Raw genomic sequence first — 13,383 nt, 5'->3', positions numbered from 1 at the left:
TTGATCTTAGGTCCCTGATGCTGTGAGGCAGCAGTGCTAACCACTGAGCCACCATGCCGCTGTGATGACACTTGTCAATGAGGCTTGGGGATAATTGTTGAAGGGCAGTTGATACCTTTGAACTCATACCCTAGGAAGAGCCAAAGTCATGAAGAGAAAATTGTTATTTCCTTTTCTTTCTCACTGTTGAGAGAGGCTGATCCCCAGAACACCAATGTTAAGATTTATAGGGCTGGTGGGGGAATCCAAAGGAATTCATGCTAGTGGCTGTGTGAGTTCAGTTTGTGTGCTTAAATGATGTGTGCACTATATTTGAAATTCTGAGGGTGTTTTCAGCTTTGATCCTCTTAAGTTGATAATTTCTCTTTCTTTTTCTCTGGTGACAGGGTGCCCCAGCCAGCTGGTGGAACCACCTCCACTTTCAGCATCATGCCAAGCCCAATTGCTTCCGCAAAGACCCTGACATCAACATGCATCCCATCTTCTTTGTCTTGGGAAAGAAGCTCCCAATTGAGGCAAGTAGATCACAGATGCCCAGTCAGCTGCTTGATATCTTCCTGGTGGGACTTTTAGAAACTGTTGAGGTTGGTAGGATACAAGCAGAAAGAGTGAGGGAGATGCTGTAAGAAGTAGGGGGGAACTACATTGTTATGAATAGCAGGATGGGGTATCTGGGAATTGAGGCTATGGGGTGTGGCTGCAAATGGTTTTGAGGGAAGTATGTGCCTGTGGACGGAAAGAGATGCTCAAGTATTCACGGTGGAATATAAGTGATGTCCAGCAAAGGAGAAGTGTGTGGGAATTTGGTCTGGTTGGGTGCTTGGGAATAAGCAGTGGTTGGTGAAGTGGTGCTCAGAGTGGGGAGAGGTTGAGTTGGCATGAGCAGTGTCCAGGGACGAGAACGACCCAGAGTGAGGGAAGAGGGAAGGGTAGCTGATGGGATTGAGATGGGTACAGTAGAGAGGGGAGATGTTCCCAAGAGAGAGGTAGAGGAAGATGAGTGATGGCCACCAGAGCCTCTAAGTGACTCCACATTAAAGTGAGTATGTTTAAAAACTAAGCTTTTGGATTACAACTTTGGAATTGATTTTTAGACCTGATTTTTCTAACCCTGGGAAAATCAGTCTTGAGATGGGAGTCTTACCTCTTGTACAGTTTTAAGTACAAAAGAATTGAGGAATATAGAAATAGAGTGGAAAGGTAGAGTTTGAGGTAGAAGATTAGCTATGATTTTGGCTCAGTAGTTGAAAAAAGCTTGAAGGGTGAAATCATCTACTCCAGCTTATGTTTGTATGTTTAGTGTGAGACCTCGTATTTGCAGATAGAAAGGCTGGAACCGTGTAGGGGAAATTACAGGGATGATTTCTGCCTCTTGGGTACATGTTGTCATAGTGAGATGCACTATGTAGTTCCTGCAACTGGGACAGGGAATTGCTTGGCGGATCAAATCATTCCTAGGACTTCAACTAGGGCAAAGCAACTGTACTTGCTTTAAATAATGTGAGTTGAAACAAATGATTTTGCTGTTCCTCTGTGTATATTTGACACTAGGTGCTATAGGAGCACGAACTGACAGTAATAACTTTTTAAACAGCGCCTTCCAAAGCAGTGACCTCCATAATCAAGAAGATCAAGCAAAGTAGGTGCACAGCAACACCAGCAAATGCATGTTCCATTCTCATACCATTCTAGGTTGGACATATCTCATGGTACCTTCACTGCTGCTAGATCTCTCTGCCTAGTGACACTGAGAAAGTTGTCTCATTACATGGCAGCAGTGGTCAAGAAGATTCGCAACCTCTTCCAACTATAAAATGGATAATAATTGCCAGTCTTGCTAGTGACACCTACATTCAGAGAGAGATTTTTAAAAGAGTAATGAATTCATTTGGAAGTACTTGGCTGAATAAAACAAAGTATGAAGTATGGCTAGTTACAGTTTTGTAGAGTCAATGACTGTATGGTGCTGAGATTATGAAAGTGCCAGGTTGGAAAATAATTTAAACACAGGGATAGATTTTATGAATTAGTGTTCCCACAGAGTATGTTGCATATCAGCTCCATGTATTAGGAATTTGGACTTGGAAATCGGTGTAACCCATTGAATTTGAAAACTAATGAATGATAACAGTGACATATACTGATTTCTCAGCCTGGATTGCCAGCATACACTCCCATCATATGAAGCTGTACACCTGAAGCACAAAATCATAAAATCCAATGCACATGCCTTGATTTTTATTATCATGTGTGCACAAGATGATCATTCAAATCTTTTCTTTCTTTTCTTCAATCCAGGTGGGAATGCAGAAGAAGAAGTATATGCCATACCAATACCAACACAAGTATTTTTTCCTGAGTAAGTCATTTGCATAGAATTACTTGGAATATGTAGGTACGCTGCACGTCCCTGCAAGTCTTCTCAACTACATCTTATAGTAGAGAATTCCACATACAAACAACTCTCTGACTAATAAATAAATAAAACAATTTTCCTTAAATATCTGGTAGGTTTATTAGTGGCAATTTAGTTTTGCTATTTAGTTCTAGTGTCCCCTGTCTGCCTTATCAAATCCTTTCATAATCTTAAAGGCCTCTATCAGGTCACCTCCACAGTCATAATTTTTCTAGGGAACGGAGCTCACCTTGTTCAGCCTTTCCTTTTAAAGTTATTACCTCTCAGTCTTAGTGTAACACTTGGATTTTTGTTTTCGTCTAGTCCAGTAGCTTCATTTTTTCGTAATGTATAACAACTATTCACAGTACTGTAAACTGTGTTTTAATCAAGGTATTTGTACGGGTTTAACATAACTTCTGTGTTTTTCAATTGTAACCCTCTAAAAGTGACTCCTGGATTTTGTTTTTTATTAATGGATTAAACCACTTTATTACTCACAATATCACGTAGACCAGATGAAGTTCACCATCTACCTGGTTTCAAATGGTTGCACTAAATAAAAAGACTGCATAGTAAAGGGCAGTTAGAAAGGGCTCCCTGTAAAGTACTTCTCCTGAACTCTTTCTAAACCCTGCACCAATCTCCTGGTCATTTGTGCCATTTAGACTTGTTGTCCATGTTGAAACAGCTAAATTGCAGTCCCTCTCACTTATCTGTAATAAAATATATTTGCTAATTATACACCAATTCTGTAAGTTTATTAACATCTTGCAGGTTTGCAAACCATGGGGCATTTAGAAATAATGGTTAAAAAGCCCCTTCACTTGTATTTTCACTGCTGCTGTGAGTGTACCCAAAGCAGGCCTCTCATACATTATACATCATAAGCTTTGAGTAAATTTTGAAGCTGTGATAAATGGCAACTTAAAATGAAACTGTTAGCCACTTCCAGAATGAATTCTTTCAAGACTTGTGTCTGCTCTTTCATTCTAAGCCCTGAGTCTTTTTCCCACATCAGGGACTCATTAATGATGCTTTAACTTGAACTGGACATTCTAACAACGCAGTGTTTTTTTCACTCGGAGGACAGCAATGGACAGCGAGGAAACTGAGCATCCTCTGGTTTGAAATTGCTCAAGTTGGGACTTTCCCTCCTTAAAAGTGGTGTGGAATGTGGCATGAAGGGCAAAGAATCAGACTGTGGCAACAGGGAGATATTACCACCTTTCTGCCACCTCAGAAATTAAATTCTGGGAAGGAATGTCTGTGGTTGAGCTTCCTGACCCACTACCAACTGACAACCTTCAGTGGTCAATCACCAACCACTTAGAGGTGCAATCCCATGTTACTTCAGCTCCAGGAAAGAGAAAAAGAAGCTGGCCTACCAGTCCAGTCAAATAGTGCAGGAAGGGTGCCAATTTGTAGGCTAGTGGGTAGATCCTTCACTCTACACTCAATTTTGCAATGTCAAGGATCTTGTCCTAGGGCCTGGTGTGCCCTCTGAGGAACATCCCTTTCCCTCGCTTCAGACACCCCTCCACCTCCTCTCCCCACAGCTTCCCAAACCTGGAACCTGCCCCAAGCAACACTTGCTTTTCCTTCTGCTGATCCCTACCGAGAGATTCAGGGGGAGCTGTTGTTAGTAGCCATGGTCTCTGTCGCAGAGTCCTGGACATCCCTGCCTCTGATTGGTCAGTAGCTCCATGCAAATGGGGCTTCCTAGGCCAAATTCAAAATTCGGGTAGAAAGCCCTCACAGCCAATCAAATGGCTGATTGACACTTGACCCTATGGGCTTTCTCACGAAAGTATACCATGGACTGGGAAATCCCAGCCTCCGTAAAAGCATCATTATTTATGCTTCCACTCTATTCCTATTTATAGCCAACTGTAACTTGCAAGTTTCAGTTCACAACAAGTTTGGGTTATTCTATAGAAACTGTTTTTAATGTTAACTCAAATAGAAGAATTGGAAAGGGCACAAATTGTAACCATTAAAAGCAGGAATTCACTGTAATTTCACCACAAAAACACCCTATTATAAAATTGATGAGACCTGGATAAAAAGGCAAAGGGAAATATTAATTTAACAGTTGAGGATCCTTCCTTCATTTGGCTGCACAGGAGTTACATCTCACTTCTCTGCTGGTTAGCAGAGACGAATTCCACAGATTAGACAGATAAACTGTTGGCATTTAATGATCAGATTAGAACACTATGCCCTGTTAATGTTAGGGGCAAGGGATTACAAGTAGCCCTTTACTATGCAGTCTTTTTATTTAGTGCAACCATTTGAAACTAGGTAGATGGTGAACTTCATCTGGTCTATGTGATATTGTGAGGAATAAAGTGGTTAATAAAAATTAAAACAGGAGGAATTAGCATTGAGCACTTCTGAGAAACCAGACCTGCCAGAGGACACCATTGCTCTTTAGTAAAAGTATTACTCTCAGCAGTGCTGGTGCCCTTCAGTGATCTCCGGCTGTGGCCCCAGACAGTCTCACACTTAGTCTCTGTTATTTCAGATCTCCTGATGTGTCTGGCTGTGGTGAGATTTCTTTCCCTCCCCATTGATTGGCCAGTTTCCTCTCCTGACTTTCCTGTAAATTAAGCCGGTGTTAAGAGAGTGGATTTCCTATGTTTACCTCACAAAGATGGGAGCCTGTCAACCGTGTGAGATTTGCTCAGACATGTATTTGTTGTGTATTAGTTAACTTCAAGGGTATGTACATGAAACTACAAAATGTGACATGAGCTTTTTAGAAGCTATATGCTGGTCTTTGCGCTTTTTGACACTCAAAAGTCTGACTTTACAATCTGATGAGTTTATAACTTTCAGTGTTGAATAAAGTTCCTTGTGCAAACATTTGATTTTTTTTTCCTCCATTTCTCTCCTTTTCTTCTCTCTCTGAATGTATTCATGTTTTCTTAGTTTTGATTCTGTGGTTTTCGGCTGGCCCAAATATGTGAGCCAAGACTTTGAATGCCAGCATGCTGTTTGGCTATGGAGGGCATTACGATTGAGCATGATCTTGTCTTTACCCAACATTGCAATCTGTACACGTGTTATTAGATGCTGAACAGGAGCTGGAAAATGTCTGATTCTCCCTTTGTTATGGCAGATGCACTGAGGTGGGTTGTTTCTGCCCTGTAGCTGAGCAAATTCACCACAGACTACAGTTTGAACCTGTAATTCTTTTTTTTTGGTTTACTGAGGTTATCCCTGTGCTTAGCAATGACTTCAATTGTAATACCTGATTGCCATAGAACAATAAAAAGTTGTAGCACAGAAAAAGACCACTTTGCCCATTGTGTTTGCACTGACTGAGAAAAAAATTAGCTGTCCATTCTAATCCCACCCTCTGACATCTGGTCCATAGCTTTTCAGGTGCAGATCCAGGAATATTTGCATGAGGAGAGGTTTTCTGCCTCCATCACCAAACCAGCCAGTGAATTCCACGCACCCATCATCATCTGTGTAAAAAAGCCATTTTCCTTATTCTTCTACAAACCAGCTTATATCTGTGACTTCCTCTAGGGGAAACAGGTCTTCCATGTTCACTCCTTCCAAGTGCCTCATTATTTTGTACACCTCAATTAAGTCACCCCTCAGACTCCTCCGTTCTAAGGAATCCAACCCTAGCCTATTCAATCTTTCTTCATACCTGCAATTTTCAAGTCCTGGCATCATTCTTCTAAATCTGTATTCTTATCCAAAATAATTTTGTCCTTCCTGCAGTGTGGTGACCAGAACTGTATGCATAACTGTGAACTAACCAGAATTTTACACAGTTCCAGCATTGCATCCCTGCATTTGTATTCTATGCCTCATGAAGTAAAGATTTAAAGGAAAAGAATGCTTTCAGTACCATCTTTGTCTACCTGTTCTGCCACCTTCAGGGAACTGTGGCACGCACTCCAGGGTCTCTCATTTCCTCTATCCTCTCTCATTATCCCCCCATTTATTGTGCAGACCAGAGATAGCAGGTTGGGCAGTCAGGGTAATGTTGGGGCATAGGTCAGGAAGGGTGCTTACCTCTTTGAGACAAAGGAAGTAATTGAGTATAATGGAAGTGGATGTAAGAAGAGTTAGTGGTGATGTATGAGCAGGAGATAGGTCTCCAATTTGTGAGTAGGACATGCAAAGGACAGTAGGGATGAGCAGTTGGGAGAATGAAGTAGGTGTGAGCCCTTGAGTGAACATTGATTCATTGAATACTGAGAGTTATTGTCCCTGAGCCTTGGTCAGAATCCTGTATAGTGACAGAGTTAGATCTAATTCTGGTGTTTGGTGGTGAGGACGCAGAGAGAAGATGGTGGTACTTAGCTTTGTGGCATTCATTAATTATGTAACTGAGAAGTTGGCTGTATTCTTCAGGGAATCTGTTGCAAGTGAGGCAGAAATAGTCACCATTTGTGAGATCTTCCAGCTTCTACTCTTTCGACACCATATTTAAAGGCCAGCTGCATACATTCAGATGTTGCAAGCTAGGAATGACCCGTCATACTGTGGCACTCAATAATGACAATGGAAAGGCAAGCTAGCTCCCCAGAACAGTGATCTAGAGGTGTGGTGGACAGGATTTTGATTTGATTTAATACTGTCAAATGTACCGAGATATAGTGAAAAGTTGTCTTACGTGCTTTACTGGCAGATAGTGCAATACAAGTGCATCAGAGTAACAGAACAGAGTGCAGAAGACAGTGTTACACGTTCTAAGAAGTTGCAGTGAGAGATCAACATTAACATTTAAGAGGTCCATTCAAAAGTCTGATAACATCAGAATCTTGAATCTGTTCATACGTGTATTCAAACCTTTATATCTTCTGCCCAATGGAAGAAGATGGAAGAGAGTATAACCAGGGTGAGAGGGGTCTTTGATTTTGTTGGTTGCTTGGAGAGCAGTCCTGTTTCTTGCTGACCAACAAAAAGGCCGCATCAACAGTTGTAGCCAGCCTGGACAGAAATTGCACTGCAGATCAGAGCTGTGTCCTGCAGCAAAAGGGACGTGCAATAGTGCCACAAGAAGGTCAACAATCTTCTGACCTCTGTAAGGGCAAGTGCCATCACCTTTTCTCTGCCACCTCTCACCCAAGGGCCAGCACCCACTCTCATACTGCTACTGCAGACACATCTCACCAAGGCTGATGGACAAAACCCTCTGCGTTGCATACATCATGCCCACTTAAGTGTTCACACCCACCTCAATCTCCCAAACTACTCACCCTTCCTGCTCTGTGCTTTCGAATCAGTCAATGAGGACACATTTTCTGTTCATGCATGACCACAAATGGCTCTTCCATCACTTGTATCACAGTCAGTCCTTCCCTTTAACTCACTGCAGTAAAAATTGCAGGACCTTCCTGGACTGATGTCTCAACAAACCCTGACTGACTGATCTGTAATTCCTGGACTAATTGCAGTTGATCTACATGACTGACTGATGCCAATCCCTCAAATTTTCATTGAATGAGCCCCTTGACTAACGGTGGCAATACTCCAACCCCGGGCACTTTTCAGGATTTAGGCCCATTCAAGAGTTTGTTTGATAATCAATCAGTAAGCATGGCCTGACTGGATAGCCATTGTCTTGAGGGATGGCTTCAATGAGCTCTATTTCCACATCAAGCTTGCTTGGTGACCAAATGGCTCTGGCCCTATTTATGAGGTTGCCAATATAGCCAATTTAACAGCACGTGGAGCTGTAGGAATCCCAGTACATATATTGCCCAGAGAAAGTAGACCTGCACTAGATAGTAGTGGAGAATTCATTGGCAGATTTCTCATTTAATGTTGAGAAATAGAAACAAGTGAGACTTGAACAGCTCCATGTCAAAGTTAATATGAGCTGGGATGGAGTCCATTGAGTTGTGTAAGGAAACTTCTACAATTTTTGTTTTGTTCTAAATATTTTGCTTTCTCATTTTGTCATAGTTGGACCTCCAGCACTACTCCCCCTTTACTTCCAATGGTACATCTTTTACTTCGCTGTACAGCGAAAGCAGTGGGTGGTGAGTATCTCTAGCAGTTTCCTTGGTCTTGTTCAATCCCATCTTCACTTTTTCCGATATTTTATTTGAAGTATAGCTTCCCATTGGCTAAGTGCATTACCTAAAGTGTACTGAACCATTCAGACAAAAGACTCCCATGTTCTAACCTGTCTCTAAGCTAACTTAGTTTATAGCTAACCACTGACTGCTGACATCATTAATCTATACCTGAGTAATGGGTGTACTCCTGGCATATTTAGAATATTGGATATTGCTGGCATAACTGTTGTATTCCACAGTGGAAGATTGTATGACTGCTCTATTCAGTAGTACCTCAGGCAAGTATGATGGGAAATTCAGGAATACTGGGAGATTATATACTGTTCTTTTCACTAATACCCAATGAGGTATAACTACTATATTTAGTAATGCAAGACAGGGTAGGTGGCTCAATTGTATACCCAGCTATTTTTTTGCTTTAATCTGTGTAGTCTATTAGCATACAGGAATAGTTTTCCCGAAGTGTGTGACTTTCAGAACACTTGGCTGGGAGTGTAAAATCTAGTGATCAGGTAGCTCCTTGAGAGGTGTCACTCACTAGTAAAGGGGAGGCAGTGGTACATGTGGAAAGTTTCACTTTAACTGATGCTGGCCAGCAAAGAGACCTTTCTACAGGAAATGCAGTAACGTTAACAGCTCTATTTAGAGAAGCAGGTAATTTTTCAATAAACATAAAGTGGCACTTAAATGGAGGGAGGTCACTGAGTCAATGTAGACTCTCAAGGACAAGTGATAATGCTACATAAGTTTACTCCTAACACTTGTGTGGTACAACATCGCATTAAAGACAGGTTTTCTCTGACGAGTCCGGGTTCGTATGGAGGAGTTGACAAGCAGGCGTATATCTGTAGATCGACCTCCTCGGTGTGTTGCACCTGCATTGATTGTCCATCCACTCCCCATGAAGACATGGTCTTTACTTAATTCCATTTAGCCCTGTCTGACTTTTGCGTTCATTTCCATCTCCACTCCCTTTTTTGATCTCCTTAAATGATAGCAGCAATGAATATTGAATTAAAGTATGAATAAGGCAAAAATGGTAAGCTGTCCAGTAAAATTAACTAATATGTGGAGCAAACGTAGTAAAATACAATTATGAATGCAAAATGAGCATTTTACTAGAGTGGAAAACTTGATTTCCCTTTAAGAAGCCAGTGTGATTGGGCCAGACCAGGCCAGTATATGCCATCCTATGAGGGTATGGTGGGCACCTAGATAAAGGCCAATTCCAAAGTCACAACATGTGGCATGATTTAATGGAATATTCACCCATTCTTGAAACATTGCTTCATTGTAGCACTTGGGATTGCATGTGAGCCCAAACTAAGCACCAGAGAGTTCAAGAACATTAACTTGATCAGTAGTAATGGGGGATAAAGGCAATTCCTTTTCTACTGAAAGACTTTTAAGATTCTTCCTGGGTCATAGACTGCCATAAGCAATGATCCGTGCCTGCAGTATCTATGGTGTCTCTACCAAATGTCCTACATAAATAGTAAAACATGAGATGAGGCCATTCAGTCCTTTGCTCCAATGCTGGCTCTTTGAAAAACCTTCCCAATTAGTTCCATTCCCAACTTCCTTTTCTCTCGAGTATTAATCTAATTCCCCATTAAAACTAAACATTGAACCTACTTCCATCAGCCCTTTCAGTTGGTGCATTGTAGATCACAGCGACTCACAATTAACTGTCCATCATCATCTAATTGGTGCATTCTCTACAGCAACACCTCATCTAAACAGAGTTCACTTGCCAACCAATCAGCATGCTCTTTCCATACAGTATAAAAATGTCGTTGCCCATTACATTGGTATTTCTAATGCATAGTCCTGATAACCACAAGATGAGAATTTTTTTTTACGGCAACCTAATAAAATGTGTCCTCCTGACCCTCTAGTTCTTTTGCCAATTAACTTTAATCTGTGTCCATTGGTTACTGACTTCAGCCAATAGGAAAAGTAGTCTCTCCTCATTTACTTTATTGAAATCTTCAGGGTTTTGGAACCTGTATTAAATCTTAACTTTCCCTGCTCCAAGGGGAACAACTCAGCTTCTTTACATCTCCATGAAGCTGAAGTTGCTCATTCCAAATGCTATTCTCATAAACATGTCTATACTCTAAGATCATGTCACATTACTACATCAATACTATCTTTCCTGACTATATTTGATGAACTGTCACTGTTACCCAAGTAACTAAATAACGAGCAGCCTATTCTTTGTTGAAGGATATTCAGAGGGTCTCCATTAACTCCTGTTGTTCCCATAATCTTTCTACTAACAAACTCTTGTCCCGACTCCAATCAATGGAAAACATTCTAATTCCATTTAGACAACCTTATCACCCCCAAATTCAACTCCTCTAGTTTATATTTGAATGAGCAGTGCAAAGCCCCCATAAGGAAGTGGCATTGGCTGTTTGCATCTCAAAACTGTACCACTATTCAATGAGACTGTTGTTGATTGGCAACTGAATGCCATCTATCTGCCTTTTCCCTAAATCACTTAATACCTTTGGTTAAGAGCATTTATCAATCTCAGTTTTAAAATTAGCTATTAATCAAACATCAACTGCAGAAGAGAGTTCTATTCTTTGACTGCCTATTTTGTGTAGAAGTAACTTCATTTCTAAAAGGTCTTGCACAACTTTTCAGATAATGTCTCCAGGTCACAGACTCCTCAGCCAGAGGAAATTGTTTCTCTCTATATACTCTATCTGTTACCCAGACTGTGTTGAAAAATTTGATCAAATGAACTCTTATCTGTCCAAAATACAGACAATTTGGATTGTGTAGTCTCTGCCTGTGCTTCAACACTTCGATTTAGTACTGTTCTGGCAAAGCTATTCACTTCAAGACACATAGAACATCCACAAAGCCAACACTGTAAACTGTACACAGGCCCAGTGCAAGCCTGCGCATGGACCCTGCATTAAGCTGCATATAAAAATAGTACAACTTCAAAAACACCTGCTGTACTATTAGTTCAGCACCTTCAGCATTTGAAAATATCCTAAGAAGCTTCATAAAAGCATTATTATGTAAAATATGATGCAGAGTCACATACTGAGACAGAAAGTCAGACAAAGCTTGGTCAAGTGGGTACGTTTTAAGGAGTGAAAACAGAAATTGCTGGAAAAGCTCAGCAGGTCTGGTAGCATCAGTGGAGAGAAATCAGAGTTAATGTTTCGGGTCACGTGACCGAAATGTTAACTCTGGTTTCGCTCTAAAGATGCTTCAAGACCTGCTGAACTTTTCCAGCAATTCCTGTCTTTTGTTTCTGATTTACAGCATCTGCCGTTCTTCTGGTTTTTATTTAGGTTTTAAGAAGTATCTTCATAGGGGAAAGTGAGGTAGATAGGTGGCGAGGCATATAGAGAGGGAATTCCAGAGCTTAGGGCAGACCACCAATAGCGCAGCAGTTAAAATTGGGCTACTTGTGAGACCAGGAGGACAGGCTACAGCTATCTTGATGGGTTGCAGGGCTGGGAAAATTATGGAGATAGGGAGATTCAAAAACATAATTAACACTGAGGCATTACTTCATGATGAGCTAACGCAGGTCAGCAAGCACAGAGTCAGGAGCCGTTGAACAGGATTTGGTGTGAGCATAGACACAGGCAGCAGATTGTTGGCTGAGCTGTAGTTTATGGAGAGTAGAATGTAGGAGACTGGCTGGGAGTGCATGGGGATAGTCAAATCTAGAAGTAGTAAAGGTGTGGCTGATGGTTTCAGCAGCACAGAAGCAGATACAGGAGTTAGACACTGTTGCAGAGGTGGAAATAGTTGGCCATAGTGATGGGACAGGCATCTAGATGGAAGTTCACCTTGGAGTCAAATACAAACCTAAGTTTGCAAACAGTTCAGTTTGGCATCAGACTGTTGTCACTGAGAGGGATGGTTAGAGAAGGGAGTTTGTGTTAGCAAACAAAGTCAATTGTCTCAGTCTTCCCAGTACTTAATGGGAGGAAATATCAGCTCATCCAGTAATGAAAGCTGACTGGAGAGGGATGGATTTAAATATGGGATATAAAGATGGGACTTACATTGGTAAAGGACAACATGATCACGGACTTAAACTTACAGGTATATTCTGCAGGGATTCTACACTAACTCAGACAAGCCCGTACACAGACTAACAGAAACCCAACCAGCCCTTACACACTCCCGATACAAACCTCAACTCGAATCCAGACAGACTCTGAGACGGACCTGGCACAACTTCCAATCTAGACCCAGCAGAGGGAAGTGCTGGAAGATGCTATTTTTCCCACTGGTCTCACATTTGCTCCACTAATAACCTAAATCTCTACATTATCTGACACACCCCCTCTATGATGGACAGCTGAATGCTTCAATAAATGCATTACTTGTTTTGGTTGACAGCAGTCTGATGGTGTAACACGGCAATAATTGGAGGAGGCTGGATAAGGAATTGTTGCATTCCTAGGAATCCAGGAAACACAATCTATTCGGGTCATTTTATCCTGTAGGGACGGAATATGCTACATAGAATTAATTCAGATCAGGAATAAATTAAACTTAAAATGAATGTTATCACAGGAGAAGAGTTTAAGTGCCAGACAGTCAGATGTTGAAAGAGTTGATCCTTTATGTTCCTAACTCTGAAGAATTCTTCTTTACGTGTGATATAACTTTCAGCTCTGAGTTTGTTCCAGGAATCAGACCTGTTTCAGAATTGATTACAGGGGCTGCATTGTTGTTGGGATTTAGTTTAATTTGTATAAAATGTGCATGACTGCAAATCACTCAGTGCTAGCCTGGAAAAATCCCCAAAACACTCAGCACATCTGGCACACACCCCAGCGCCAGCTCACACACACATCCCAGCACTAGCTCACACACACACATCCCAGCACCAGCTCACACACACACACACACATCCCAGCACCAGCTCACACACACACACACACA

General features: G+C 41.4%; 1 protein-coding gene across 1 annotated transcript in view; it reads left to right on the top strand.

Annotated features, from left to right (window-relative positions):
* LOC109937249 (acyl-CoA (8-3)-desaturase-like) overlaps window positions 1–13,383 on the top strand; it is a 36,936-nt gene that overhangs the window by 8,771 nt on the left and 14,782 nt on the right. The window contains exons 5-7 of the mRNA XM_048607168.1: window positions 387–515; window positions 2,299–2,359; window positions 8,333–8,409. Of these exons, the coding sequence (XP_048463125.1) occupies window positions 387–515; window positions 2,299–2,359; window positions 8,333–8,409 (267 nt within the window). The remainder of the gene's footprint in view (window positions 1–386; window positions 516–2,298; window positions 2,360–8,332; window positions 8,410–13,383) is intronic.

This window comes from Rhincodon typus, chromosome 17 (genome assembly GCF_021869965.1).
Source record: "Rhincodon typus isolate 14 chromosome 17, sRhiTyp1.1, whole genome shotgun sequence".
NCBI lineage: Eukaryota > Metazoa > Chordata > Chondrichthyes > Orectolobiformes > Rhincodontidae > Rhincodon > Rhincodon typus.
This window is presented reverse-complemented; position numbering and strand designations above follow the sequence as displayed.